At 38.8% G+C, this 13,382-nt stretch overlaps 1 protein-coding gene across 5 annotated transcripts in view; it reads right to left on the bottom strand.

Annotated features, from left to right (window-relative positions):
- Nucleotides 1-7,492: 7,492 nt before the first annotated feature.
- The window catches only part of LOC119739396 (calbindin-32-like), a 34,319-nt gene continuing 28,429 nt past the window's right edge, over nucleotides 7,493-13,382 (bottom strand). For 2 of the 5 annotated variants that reach the window (XM_038214337.1, XM_038214339.1), the window contains 4 exons: nucleotides 11,935-11,955; nucleotides 9,908-9,964; nucleotides 8,950-9,024; nucleotides 7,493-8,593 (listed from right to left, as the gene is read on the bottom strand). In XM_038214337.1, the coding sequence (XP_038070265.1) occupies nucleotides 8,462-8,593; nucleotides 8,950-9,024; nucleotides 9,908-9,964; nucleotides 11,935-11,955 (285 nt within the window). In that variant the 3' untranslated portion in view covers nucleotides 7,493-8,461. Of the gene's footprint in view, nucleotides 8,594-8,949; nucleotides 9,025-9,907; nucleotides 9,965-11,934; nucleotides 11,956-13,094; nucleotides 13,146-13,382 lie in introns of all 5 variants that reach the window. The other 3 variants (XM_038214338.1, XM_038214340.1, XM_038214336.1) reach the window with 2 other exon arrangements.

The following is a 13,382-nucleotide window of genomic DNA, read 5'->3' as shown; positions in this document are numbered from 1 at the left end:
TCACTGAATACTCAGTATACAGCTACATTGTACTTCTACTGGTTTGCACTCAATGTCATCTTGGCATGCATTCACTGTACAATGAGTGCATGTACATGTACATGTTCATCATGCACTCAGTGCATAAAGTACAACAAGCACACGATGATCACTTGACTGTGCATTCAAAGTCGATGCACTTAACAGTCATAGGCACTCTCAATGCTTGCTGCACTGTCGTTGTCCGCTCGATGCCCCCCGGATGTGCACTTCATCTGCCATCCATGAATAGCTGATGAATCGAATCGGTCATGGGTCAAGTGCTGTCACTTGATAATCCCAGCATAACAAGTGGTTATATGACACCCAAGTTATAAAAGGTACTGCTGGAACAGTGCTCGGAGACAGTTACAACAGAACGCAAACTGAATTCCAATGAATATTTAAATGTTCAGCATTCCAAAGGCCTTTAAAAAATAATGTGGAAATTGAGACTCAAGTTTGTGCAAACATTATACATGTACAGATATCGCGTTTGTCTTGTTCGACTCTATAAATTTGTAGATCTTTGGATCTAAACACAGGGTACCAGGGGGTAGATGCCCACCAGTAACCTACCTTTTAATGTGAATATTCCACAATTTCATTTGATTATAAATTCCCTTTCATTAGTGCTGCTATCTGCTCAGGTCAAGTGAACAGTCCACCTTTCTACCTCTTTGGATTTTCCAATGCCCCCCCCCCCCCCCTTAAAAAATATAAAAAAACGTCACACGTTGCGCTGTTTGCGTAGAGCAAAATGAAACGCTCATTTGCTGATCGTGCGTTTTGGTTTTGGGCGTATCGGCTTCGATGATGCACCGGTATGGAATACAAACGCAGATATGCAAATAGCCATACAAAAGCCGTACACAATTTCTAGGTCTCCATAGGTTTGTGCACAAACATGGATGTGCCCATCAGGTATTACTTTGTACATCGAGTTAGCGCTCTAGTAATTTAATATAGCTCTATGCTTGTGAATGACTTGTGTTTGACTTGTCAGGATTTGACTTCAACTCTGGTGTAAACACGTACATAACTTTGTAAAAAGCAAGTTAATATAATGTATTCTAAACTTTAAGGGCAACGAATTGAAAGTTTTTATTTATTTCAGACCCTTGGAATACAGAATGTATTACTGGAGGTATTCCAATCTTGTTCCTTCATCACTAATTGATTACAAGTTGTGGCGACTAATCATCGACTCCTTCCATTTTCATCCAACAAAATTCTGCAGATTCAATTAGGGGACGGGATTTCTCCAGCCGTTTCTTTCCAAATGAAATCAGCGTCCCATGTATTTGGCAGTTGTCTCCTGTGATAGTTGCATAAATCATTCCTGAGCCAGCCAATTGGATTACACTTTAGTGTGCTGGATTGGATTATTAAAAAAGAGCTGATGATCTCGGAATCGTGATCTTCCTTTGCACTGTATGTGGACGGATTAAATCTGACACGACTGCTGTTCCTGGGTTCAGAAAAGACACAGTGCATTTGGTGTATGAGGATTAGGCAGCAGCGTGCCAAGGCAACTATTTATTTACTTGGATGTTTTGGACGCTGAGACATCCAATATGAGATGCACTTGCAACTGATGTATGGCTGTAGCGGCTACTATCCTTGCACTGTATCATTCATGTTCAAGTCCGTGCTGCTATCGTGATGCATTGCAATAAATGTCTGTATGTTAAACTCCCAATGGCGCAACCAGTAGGGGATTTGGACATGTCTGTTTCTGTGTTTTATTGTTTCTGTCTTCAGAACTTGATACTACATAAATCAGAAACAATGGGAAACACTTTAAAAAACAAAATTTTAATTTGTTTTTTTTTAGGGGGGGGGTAAAAACGGTGAGTTAAGTTGATATAAAATTGTGAGTGCGTGGGAGTACAAATGCCTGATAACTTGAAGGATATTTTTTGAAAGCTTTTAAAACCCTTCTCATTGTTTTGTAAAATAAAAATTAGCAACCTGAGCAGGCAGTGTTTTTGACTTGATCATGGTTTATTGGTGCGTTTGAAACATGTACATGTATGTATTCCAAGTAAACTCGGGGCTTTCTCTGAATTATTTAAGGTGTTCAAACTCTACCTTAATGAACACTGTTCTTGTCTCAGAAATGATATATATGTATGACAATGAGGGACTTGATTTAATAGAATAAATACATGTACCAATCAAGGCATTCTTTCATAGGAATCTTTAGTGTGATATTCGGCAGAAACAGTTTGACATTTATTCACAATGTTACTTGAGAATTATTGTTGTAAATACTGATTTTCCCCCCCCCGAGTAATAGCTCATATTCATTAGTACTGATTTTTTTTCTGCTTGATTGGTTGGTTTTTCCTGATTGTATATCAAACCTTCTACTGCTGCTATTAATTATTGGTGATTTTTTAACACTTTGGTGACAGGATGTACATATAAAATCAAGTTGTATATTTTGTCCATTTGTACGATTATAGAAGACAAATAAAGTTTATTTACCACGGTAAGGAATAACACGATGGTCTGTGAAAGTGTGATTTATCTAACTTCGCTCTCCTTTCCCAAGTTCCAAATTTGAAGAAAAAATCCAAATGGCAGAATAAGACCTATTTATAACAAAACCCCCCAAAAATGGACATGCACACTTTTCACGTGTACGACTGGCTGCATCTGTCGAGCGTTTGTCATTCGTCACTTAATACTTAATTTTCTCATGCCAGAATTTCGCGTGACACTCAGATTTCACGACAAGCATAATTAAACACATTCACTCCTTGTTGGTGGGACGCAAGTAGAAACTTCTGTGAAAAATTCCCAGGCATAATGTCCACAATTGGAGCGCGTCTCGATCGATCTTCATTACAGCTGATTATAGTGACTCGTTGCCAGGACAACCGCTGTGTTACCATTGTTACCCTTGCCATTATGTGTGTGGAAAACAGCATGCGTTGCTTTTTTTTTCTCGCATGAAATTTTCTGTCGTTTGCCTCATAAACAGACTTACATTTTTTGAAGCTGTGAATTTACTTTTATTTATTTCAATTGAAAAGAAAAAATATATAATTATTTTTATATTCAAGGCCAAAAAACCCCAGGGGAGTCGGGTTGGCATAGCGGTTCTTTCCTCGCCTTCCACCGCTGTGACCCGGGTTCGAATCCCGCCTGGGTCAATATGTTGATTGGGTTTTCAGTCCCTGCCTGATTCCGTGGGTTTTCCTCAGAATATTCCTCTGGGCTTTTCCTCCCACCTCTAAAACTGTAATTTCTTCTCATTGTCTTCTCTCTACAGGTTTCTTCAGGCTTTCGAGCTTCAGTGCTTAGGGTACTTTTGAGGAATCCTTGGTTTCATTACCAGAAATAAATAAATAAATAAATTAAAAATAAATAAATTAAAAATAAATAACACACAGCTAATTTCAAGTGTTATTTTTCAATTCTCGAAGATCTTGATTTCGGATCGATACAGTTAACTGATGAGGATTTCCTCAATTAAATACTTTTCCATCGACTCCACCCTTTCTGATATCTCAACGTGCAGATACAGCAGTCGGAATGTCGATGTTTGTGGAGGTAATTCAATTATGATTCAATGCTCAGGGTTGGTTTATATGCAGTATTTACACAGAGGAATCAATCCTTGGCTGAAATGATCTGAACCCATACTCATGAACTGAGTATAGCGACATGGTAGCTAATAAAGTTATAACATTATTCACTTAGATGTACTGGAAGCACAGTAATTAAATAGACGATAAATGGATCTCATGGGCAGGAGGAGTGTGTTATATTTTAAGAACGAGTGATCTGCCTGGGCGTTGTCAGGAATCTGAAAGCATGATTATTTGGTCTACATTAAAAAGTGTTTCAATACGAAGTTAACAGAGTTGTCGCTGCCAGCAGTTCATGCAATACAAACATCAACCAAACTTGCTATGTACAGTAGTTACACAATGTTGCGTATCGTGACCCATCTTAGATCTTGCCCAGTTGGGGGCGAAGCTCGATTAAACCAAAAAAAACTGGGGGTGTAAACAATAAAAGCTCATAAAAACGGTATTTAACATCCATTTTCCTTGTTTTCCTATGCTTTGAAATACACTGAAATATAAAATAAGACATTCTCAGCCTTGTGGTTGCGAAGGCTTTGCGTCAAGCGTTGTTAAGCAGATTTGATCCGATTGCGTACGGCCGATGACGCTAAAAATAGAGCAGTGAAATCAATGCACCCCCCCCCAAAAAAAAAACATGGCTTTTTTAACGTTCAGCTTTTCATAATATATGCTCAGTATGATTGAAATGTTACATTATAACAGAAGAAGAAATTCTAAACTTTATGTCTGTGAAAAAAAAATCGCCGTTATTGATGCCGAAACGTCAATACTGGTCACTGGTAAAGCTGACCTAAAAGTCGTGGAAATATCGTTCGAAAAGGTCCCCCAAATCTTTTTACCAATTCTGAGCATTTTGGATGCAAAATTATTGGGCTCGAAAGTGGCGCGATTTTTGCCATATTGTGGAGGGATCGTTTTTCTAGATGGCTACTTTTCCGCTTTGGGGAAAATAGGGGCCGTCCTCTTTGGGTGAGAATATCTCAAAAACTCAAAGGTCAACCCACCAAGAAATGAATGGAAAATGAAAGATGACATGTTTCATCATAATTTTTCTGTGCAGCTTATATACCTGTGAGAGTTCTGAGTATTTTTAAAAGAATTTTGAAGTACGGGCATTAAGCACTAGTGTCTATGGGAATTCTAATACAAGGCTGCACCCTTAAAATGATTTCTAGCCCATTTTGACCCCACATGCCAAATTCCATGCTTTTAAAACAAAGTGCAAGAATTGGGCCAAAAATGGACCTAAGCAGCTCCACTATAAACACATCCATCGGAGTCTGCTTGGGCATGGCGAGGAGAATCAACAAAAGCCAACAAAATAAATCTAAAACAGCCGGAGAAAGATCTGACCAGTCCCGTAATTTGCAAAAAGCGTAAAAATGAAGCAAAGACAATCACTGCTGAAGGCTAGAAAGCTGTCAATCATTGCACTGATTGCTCTGGGCAGGGACCTTAACTTTATTCCCACCCTTTATAGAAACCTAAAAGGTCGACCATCCTTCGCTATTCCCACTCATTCTTCATAAAGAGACTTCGTTTAAAGATGGGAGGGATCAGTTCGACCGTCGGACTCGCATCCATTCAAACTGCTGATGCCGATAACAAATCCTCATTTCCTTCCCCTTTAAATCAATTTTAATTCACGTTGGCAATTTTCTTATTTTCCACCAATTCCATGATTTTTGACTGGACGTACCGGTTCTTTCTCGCATAAAACACTTCTCTCTCTCTCTCAAAAAAGGCAATGTTTGACAACATCAATCACCGGTGGCGGCCCCCTAAAAAAACATCCCCGTCCCGTAAACTGAACGTAATGACATGATCAGGGTGTCATTTTAAAGAGGAGATTCAACCCTAACAGAGGATATCTCCCTTTGATTCACATGTGCCCTACTTCTGTTCCAATTAGCAATACTATCTCGGTTTTTTTTTATCCACCCCGTAGTGTCAAATCTATAGTCAGTGACGTCCTTAAGGAAATTGTTCCCTATTTTGAAGTTTTCTTGATAAGCCATGGTAAAATCTGTATTTGAAGCAATGTGACAAGACATAACGTGAGCAGGGCACCTGGGAAGGATTTACCTATATATATTGTTTTGCCAGCGTTTTTACCGGCATGAATGGTTTACTTTGACAACAGAAAGGATACACGTCAGACACGGAATATGAAAGTCTGAAGAATTGACAATGTCTTTAATTTTGCCAAACCAACAGCGAAAAGGCAACGGTGTTGTTACTAGGGAAACATAGCCCCTGGGTCGACAAAACAAAAAGTTGAAAAGTGAAGGATTTAAGAAATACGTTCTACTGTGTGTACCTCATCCTGACGTCACTACTGGCATTTCTTGCTGCAGTTCTTCTGCCCGAGTAGCTCGTAGGCCTACACATAAATAATATTGTTTTCCTCTTCTGCAAGTAGTGCACGTGTGCCTAGGTTGCTGAATGATAGCACCGTGAATCTTTGGAATTTGTCCCGTGATAGAAAGTGATATATGTTATGTGCTTACTTTTATACTGTGCTATTCTGCTATAATTATTTTAATAAAGGAATCATGACTGCCTTTTTCTGTGCACACGGACCTCGACGACCAGTTTCACAAAGCCTTTGTCACTGTTGATAAAAATCCAATAGTTTACTTACTTTTACTCGAATACAATAAGCTTCAATAATTATATAGCAAAAAGTACATTTTACGTCGTAATATCATACAATCACTCGTAAAAATACACTAATTTCTTCATTTCCAACTCGTCTTGGTGAATGACATGCTGAACCTGCAGTCGAACATTTCTTACTGCCGTTAAATTCTCATTGGTTTTTTTTTGTCCTTTAAACGAACATCGTGTTACGACAAGTCCAAACTTACAACAGATTGGGATGTTCAGCGTCAGGTTGTGCAATGAAAGATCATTATACGCCTATCTGATATTCCAGTATGTTTAGTTATGGCGGTTTGTAAAACGCCGTTTCTTGTCTCTACCTTCGGGCAGGTTTAGCACTCCGTAAAAGGCAGGTTTAAAGTGTGTGTGTGCACTATGCATAAAGCAGTAAGCCACACATCACAATGTACCGCCGTCTAACAGGAAATCCCATTTCTTATGTCTTTTTTGTTTAATTCTCGACATCACTGCACTTTCCAGTGATTGTTGAAGTGATATATATCGGGTGCATGCCTGCTAGTATCGGATCGTATCACGAGCCTATAGAAATTCAATCAAAAAGATATGTCCTACATATCTGGAGGCATATCTTCGTCGAAAGACTCGGCGATAGGCTTTGAAATTTGAATGGTTAGATTGAGTGACACATTTTTCGTTGGATTGTGGAGATAATTATGCAGCATTCCGCACAAAGAGTAATCAGAAGACAACAGGGCCTACATTTTGTAAGCAGCAACATTGACATGAAGAAAATCACGCACTATACATAAATCATGAAAAAATCCCTCTTAAAAATTAAAGGCAAAAAGATGGCGTTAAAAATAGAAAAGGCATAAAATGCAAATTTAGAATGGAATGCTCAATGACAAAATCTAATTGGTTCGGTATCATTAATCTCCTGTTGCGGTTGAAGTGCGGATGAAGTGTAAACGCTAGGTCTGGCTTTATTTGATATGACGAGTATGAATTAGTTCTTAATTAGTTTGCAATATTTGTTTACCACCTGATGCATACAACCGTTCAAGGTAATTTGTTTTATTAGTCAGATGTTGCAAACTTTGGAAACTTAAACTAAAATGTTAAAGATAAACAACGGATTATAAAAAGCTTCAAATAGTGCAGTAAACATCAAAATGGTGCCAAAGGTATAAAATGTATATTAAAGAAACTTTTAAAGAGCAATTTGATGCAATTTCATTTTTTTTAAACACGTTTTAAAGCAAATCAAGATGAAATCCAAAACTAGGAATGTACTGGATTAAATGCAGCATGGATAACAAGATGAAACCATTGAATACCACGGTTCACTTCCGAGTCTAAGATAGAACAGGTTCGAGCACGAGCAGTGTGTTTCGACCACGTGACTATTACAGTTCGGTATACAACGGCCCTAGTCAAACAATAATGGACAAATTGCAAACTGCACCCACATCTTCCGTTTGTTGCATTTCTCATCACTCTCGTGTCTCTCCGTCGGTTCGTCCCTATTGTGCAATTACTTTCAAGTCAGTGGTCCCCTTTGCACTTAATTACGAAACAATTGTTTGGAATCAGTGAAGCAACATTGGCCCCAGTTTCAAATAATCGACTAGCATGGTTATCATACTGCGGTCCGTTGAAGGTAATCGAACTATGGTTAACCACACCTCACACTTGAACTTGCTCTAGATGTCACGCAGACGAGATTGATAAAGACCGATGCTTAATAATGCATAGAAAAGCAGAACGAGTTATCTAAATGAAGATGAACTCACTGTCCGATATAGCCACATGGACATTTTGATATAATTGTGCGTTAGGCGCACTTTTGACAATATAATGCTTATAGCTACTATTTAGATACTTTAGCCTATACTTCCTTCTCAGTCAAGATCAATTTTACACACTTATTGATACTCTTTCAGTATGTTTGTTATATGCTACAATAATATTTTCTTACGAAAACATGAAAACCAACATTACATCAATCAAAGCTATCAGTTATTTTGTAATATATCATATGTAAGTCGAAGGCAAGGTGCTATAATGTTGCTACTTTAAGTGAGTGTAATCGTAATATACCGTACGTGCAGCTATCAACTATTGTATATATCTACCAATGATTCCGAGCAGTCTAGAAGGAATCGGCAAAAATGACGTTTAAAAGGGCAAAAAGGTCAAAGTTTAAAATGTGACTATGCATCATCCGACGTGACGCCGAGGAACATTTTGAGTTCATTCTCTGAGATCATCTGGTCGTTGTTCTTGTCCACCATTGTCAAGATGTCTTTCGCACATCTTGCTAACGTACTCTCCACCATCGGCCCCTGAACATGGACATAATAGGAATATGCATAATTAATTTTAAATGTGCCTAATAGAGTCAGTTCTATGCAGTCTTGTTTAAGTACCTGCACATGCGTAGTTTATGTGACACCGCAAAAGAACGGCACCAGATCGAAGAGTGCAAGAGTTGCACAATTATTGGTGACACAATAATGTGCTCTCATAACCTTACGATGCCATTGATCACTTATCCGTGTCGCACAAAAGGTGCTGATATTTAGATACGATAACGGAATTAAACAGATCATGGCAACAACTTCAGTCATTGCATTTTACTCTTATATCAGTAAAGGGTGTCTTGTGAAATTCTCTTGCGTGGGGATTATGACTGTCTTACCGAATCAGCGTGTAAGATAACCAGGTCCTTGAGGAAAGCCGTCAGTTCATCACCACTGATGACATTGTTCTTATCCTGCGAACAAAATCACCACAGAGAATGACAAAATATCAAAACTGCGACATCAGCAGCATACCATAAATCGCTCTTTAAACTGACACAATAACGCCGTAGCTAAATCATGGGGGTATGTGATGTGCCATTGAAACGGGCCTATGTTTACGGGCTTCGTGAAAATGTGTGTCTGATTTGAATTGTACGGCAAGATTACAAGAAGTACCATTCCGCTACAGATGCACATCAGTAAGGCGGTGATTTCAAATGCTTTGTGTGTCTCTAAACCCTCTTCTATTTGTCAAGTGGCTTAGATCCAAATATTAACAAGATCGTGAGCGACTGGTCAAAAACACCAAACGTGGCAGATAGATTCGTATAGCCCAAGAGCAGATAATTTGGAAGGGGTGTCACCCTGAAATTCTATTGGGAAGGGTGCCTAATTTGCATAAATCAAAAATAGCCGCTTTGTAATATATTTACTTCCATGTTTTGGTATATTTTCAATTTTTTTTCTTCATTTTTTTGAAAATATATTTTGGGGATTCTACTTGCATATCCTTGCTTAAAGAACATTTTCTAAAGCATATTGGATAATTTTGACGAGGACATGTGAAAGATCCAAAATGGCTACCATTATACCCCCAAGGTGCGCACAAATACCTTTTCCCCAGATTTCCCCAAATGGTCTCCAAATCAAGGGGTAAACACGTATTTCACTACGGTTCCTCGAATCAAGGACCAGGCAATATCAAATACTGCAAAGACCATTTCGCTGTGTGTAATCAGGACCACTTTTCGGTCCAATTTGAGGGTCTTTCATACTTTCTAAATTAGCTGTTTCAAAGAGAGACCGATCAAGTATAAGTCATTTAAATACGGCGAATGTACACATGTCTAGTACCTTGTCGTAGTGCTGAAAAACTCTCTTGAATTCCTCATTGGACACCTTCACCTTCTTCTGTTTGCAAAGAAATTGGAAAGTGGGAGTTGAAAACTGAGCAATGTGACCTCAGATCTCATTTTTACAGGACATATTTTATCTTTTTTGTCACAGTCAAAACTAATTTACCAATAAATTCATTATTTTTCATCATTTCTATTGACAAATTGAACATTCCATCATTCATGTTAATTAAGGGTTTCCGTGTCCGTGCACTTGAAACAAATAAAATGCTCATATCGGCCGCCATTCAAGTGACCTTTGACCGGCTCGTTCCATTATATGGAGAGTATAGCTCCGAGTAACTGCAAACACACATGGTGCATCTTGTGATGTGCGACATGCATAGACTATGATGATCAAGGAAAGCTTGCCCGAAGCAATGAAACTGTACTCATGAACTGATGACAGTGGAAATCCTGCGAACAATTGCATAGGGTATACATGTTTACATCCCTGCGGTTGTTTTTCCCTGTACCAAATTCAAATAATCACCCAGTCTCTACGGATTCCTTAGTAGGCCATATCGTAACGATCAGATTTCACTTACCACGACAGCGAGATGGACAATATAGAGAATGAGGTGCATAATAACAACGTCGTGTGGTAGTGTTTATCTACGGTGCTCCCGAAGGGACAACTCTGTTCCATCATTCTCCATTGGGAAGAAGTTTTCATATGAAAAAGGCTGGAGGCAAATAAAGGCCTCCGTATAACCATGCACCTATCTAGCCTCGGGGGTCTGTACTACTAAGTTTGTGCATATACCATGCAGTGGTTTCTAATGTGTTTCGTGATTGAATGTGCAATATTTCAAAGCCTTGAGATGCTTAATGAACCTCGAACTAGGTTTTTCATTTCTACAAAATCAATAATCTCATCTACATTTTTAACCATTTAAGAAATGGCTAGATTGAATGGTTGATATAGATATCGAAGATCACGTCACTGGGACTCATGCAAATGCCGCTTGCGGGATTAAGGGGAAATGGGACACTAACATGCATGTGAACAAAACAAGTAAATAAAAACGAAATGATTGTGATGACGCATGATAATGTAATGCAAACACTTTTCTGAGAAGAGATAATAAAAGAAAAGCAGTGAAAGAAACATAATGGTTGAAGAATTGACGATACTTCGGGCACAGGATACCCATGCAGAGTCTTCGGTAGATGTCAGTGAACTCACGCTAGTGGTACAATCTCGACTGGCAATCTAGTTATTGATCGACCAGCAATAATGGCGCTTCCCCTGTTAACAGCTTTTCCCGGCAGCGTCTTTTTGCTCCTTTTACTGACGCAATCAGTTTGCATCCATTAATTAACAGATCCAATCGTCTCCTTAATGACATTTAACCAAAGTCTGTTAATAACTTGCTCGTGCAACAAGCCTTTAATTATGCTTCTCAAGCATCACTCCTAGATCGTGTCATCAAGGGGGACTTCAGCAGATGTTTAAATGAATAGACTGCCACACATTTGTCATAAATATTTATTCTATGAAATGTCTCCCTTTGCCTTTCTCTCTTCACTGTGGATGCGCCAAGCGTTTTCAGGTCATCGTAATTCATTTATTGTTTGTAACAACATTTGTCAATCATTTGAAAGACTTCATTACACCGTTCTCAATCGGACAATGGTTTCCATTGCGTCAATACCTCCGAAAACGAAGAATGTTTAATGCATTTTATGGTCATCAACTGCACCATGCACTGAAATTCCATAATCCACAAGTGGAGTATAGGGCATCCCCTGCATGCAGAGATATCAGTGAAAGAAACAATAACCCGCCACCTCAGAAGCTGTGAATATTAAATCTACCAATTGCCGCTGCAGTTCCATTTTAGCTTAACGCCAAGTATTAACAAATTCAGGAATCTGGCTGCCTTTTGTATGAACGATCGGAAATGTCGAGCACAAGGTACCCTGTACCCAAAGTATTCGGTTTCGTGTGACGTCCCATCGCAAACTACCTTATGTACTTACGCCTTTCTCTCCCAGAGATCCCTGCGAGTTTGATAAGTGATAGAGCGCCAAACGGACAAGAAGTTGGAATAAAAAAGTAAAAAAAATAACACGAACTATCAATAACTGATGTCAAGCAGGCTCTTAAATGTGAATTATTCCAAATGTTCCTGCAATGTCCCGCTTGTTGTCCAAAAGGGAATGCTCATATATAGCTTTCTAGTGTAATAATTTCTTGGACGAATTTCACAATTTTTTTGGACGTCTTTACGACTGGGTCTGCATGCATGTCCAGGACATGTGCTTACATGCATGCACATGTTCAACTCACAACATGTACATACAATGCTTACTTCGGGGTTAACTTATATCAGATAAGGACCATGCATTACTGTGTGTTCATCAACACAAACTCAGAGGATGTAATTGTATCCTTTTTCATTATTGGGACAACTAGTTCAGAATGTTGCTCTTCTTCCAAATTGGTGATCGCTCAGCCTATAGCAAAACAAAACGTGTGATAATGGGAACATGGCATTGATGATGTCGCAAAAACTCAAGAAATTATTGCAGGATGACGGCAAGCCTACGTGGATAGCTCACTGCTTTCCTGTTACCCTGGTAACAGCTACGTGATCACAACTATTACGTTAATCAACACTAATTAGACTACTGAGTTAGATCTTGCACAGCAACCAAAATCATTTGACATGAAAAACCCGTACAGGACAAATACATGAGCAAGGCTTCATTATTTCTTCTTAAATTATGATTTCCTAAATTAGGTAATGTTTAACAAATAATCACACTCAAATAATGAGATAAGCTTGAGTGAATTTGAGGTATTCTTTGAATCCGAAGTAAAGCGAGTGCTGTTAGTGTCAGTAATTTAAATGACTTTTAGTGATGTAATAATAAAGCGCAATAGACACGAATGAATTTTCGATTAGATGGTTGGGCTGCTTCAAAGATGGCGCAATATTATTAGCAATGCAGAACTCGCAACTTTGCGCATAATTACGACTTTGTTTTCTTCCTGAAATGTAACTGTGTTTGTCAAAGCGTGAGTTGCTGCATTTCTCCTGTATTGGTCACAACGAAAGTAATGCCTTGGGTGTAAACAAATGTGGAACGTCACCAGGTTCAACCTCACGATAGGACGGGGGTCGACAAAGACTTACTGTGGGCAAGAGGTGCGAACTTGGGTCGGGTATGTTACCTTGTAATAGAGACTATTACATGAATATAAAACAAGATATCAAGACAGGTTACAGGATCTTGTGTCTGGTTGGGTGCTTGACGGTGACTTAAACAGATGGGCCAATGGGAAGAAAAGAGAGTCATTCTAAATTCATTGAGGGAGACTAGATCTTTTTGTGTGAGATGGACATTGACAAGGCATGTTTACAAATCCGCCATTTTGGGGCTGAACTGTTAAATTTAACTGGTTTCCCGCACCCTTTATCATA

This window comes from Patiria miniata, unplaced genomic scaffold (assembly GCF_015706575.1).
Source record: "Patiria miniata isolate m_02_andy unplaced genomic scaffold, ASM1570657v1 HiC_scaffold_30, whole genome shotgun sequence".
NCBI lineage: Eukaryota > Metazoa > Echinodermata > Asteroidea > Valvatida > Asterinidae > Patiria > Patiria miniata.
Note: the sequence above shows the minus strand (reverse complement) of the source record. Positions and strands in the feature narration are given on the sequence as shown.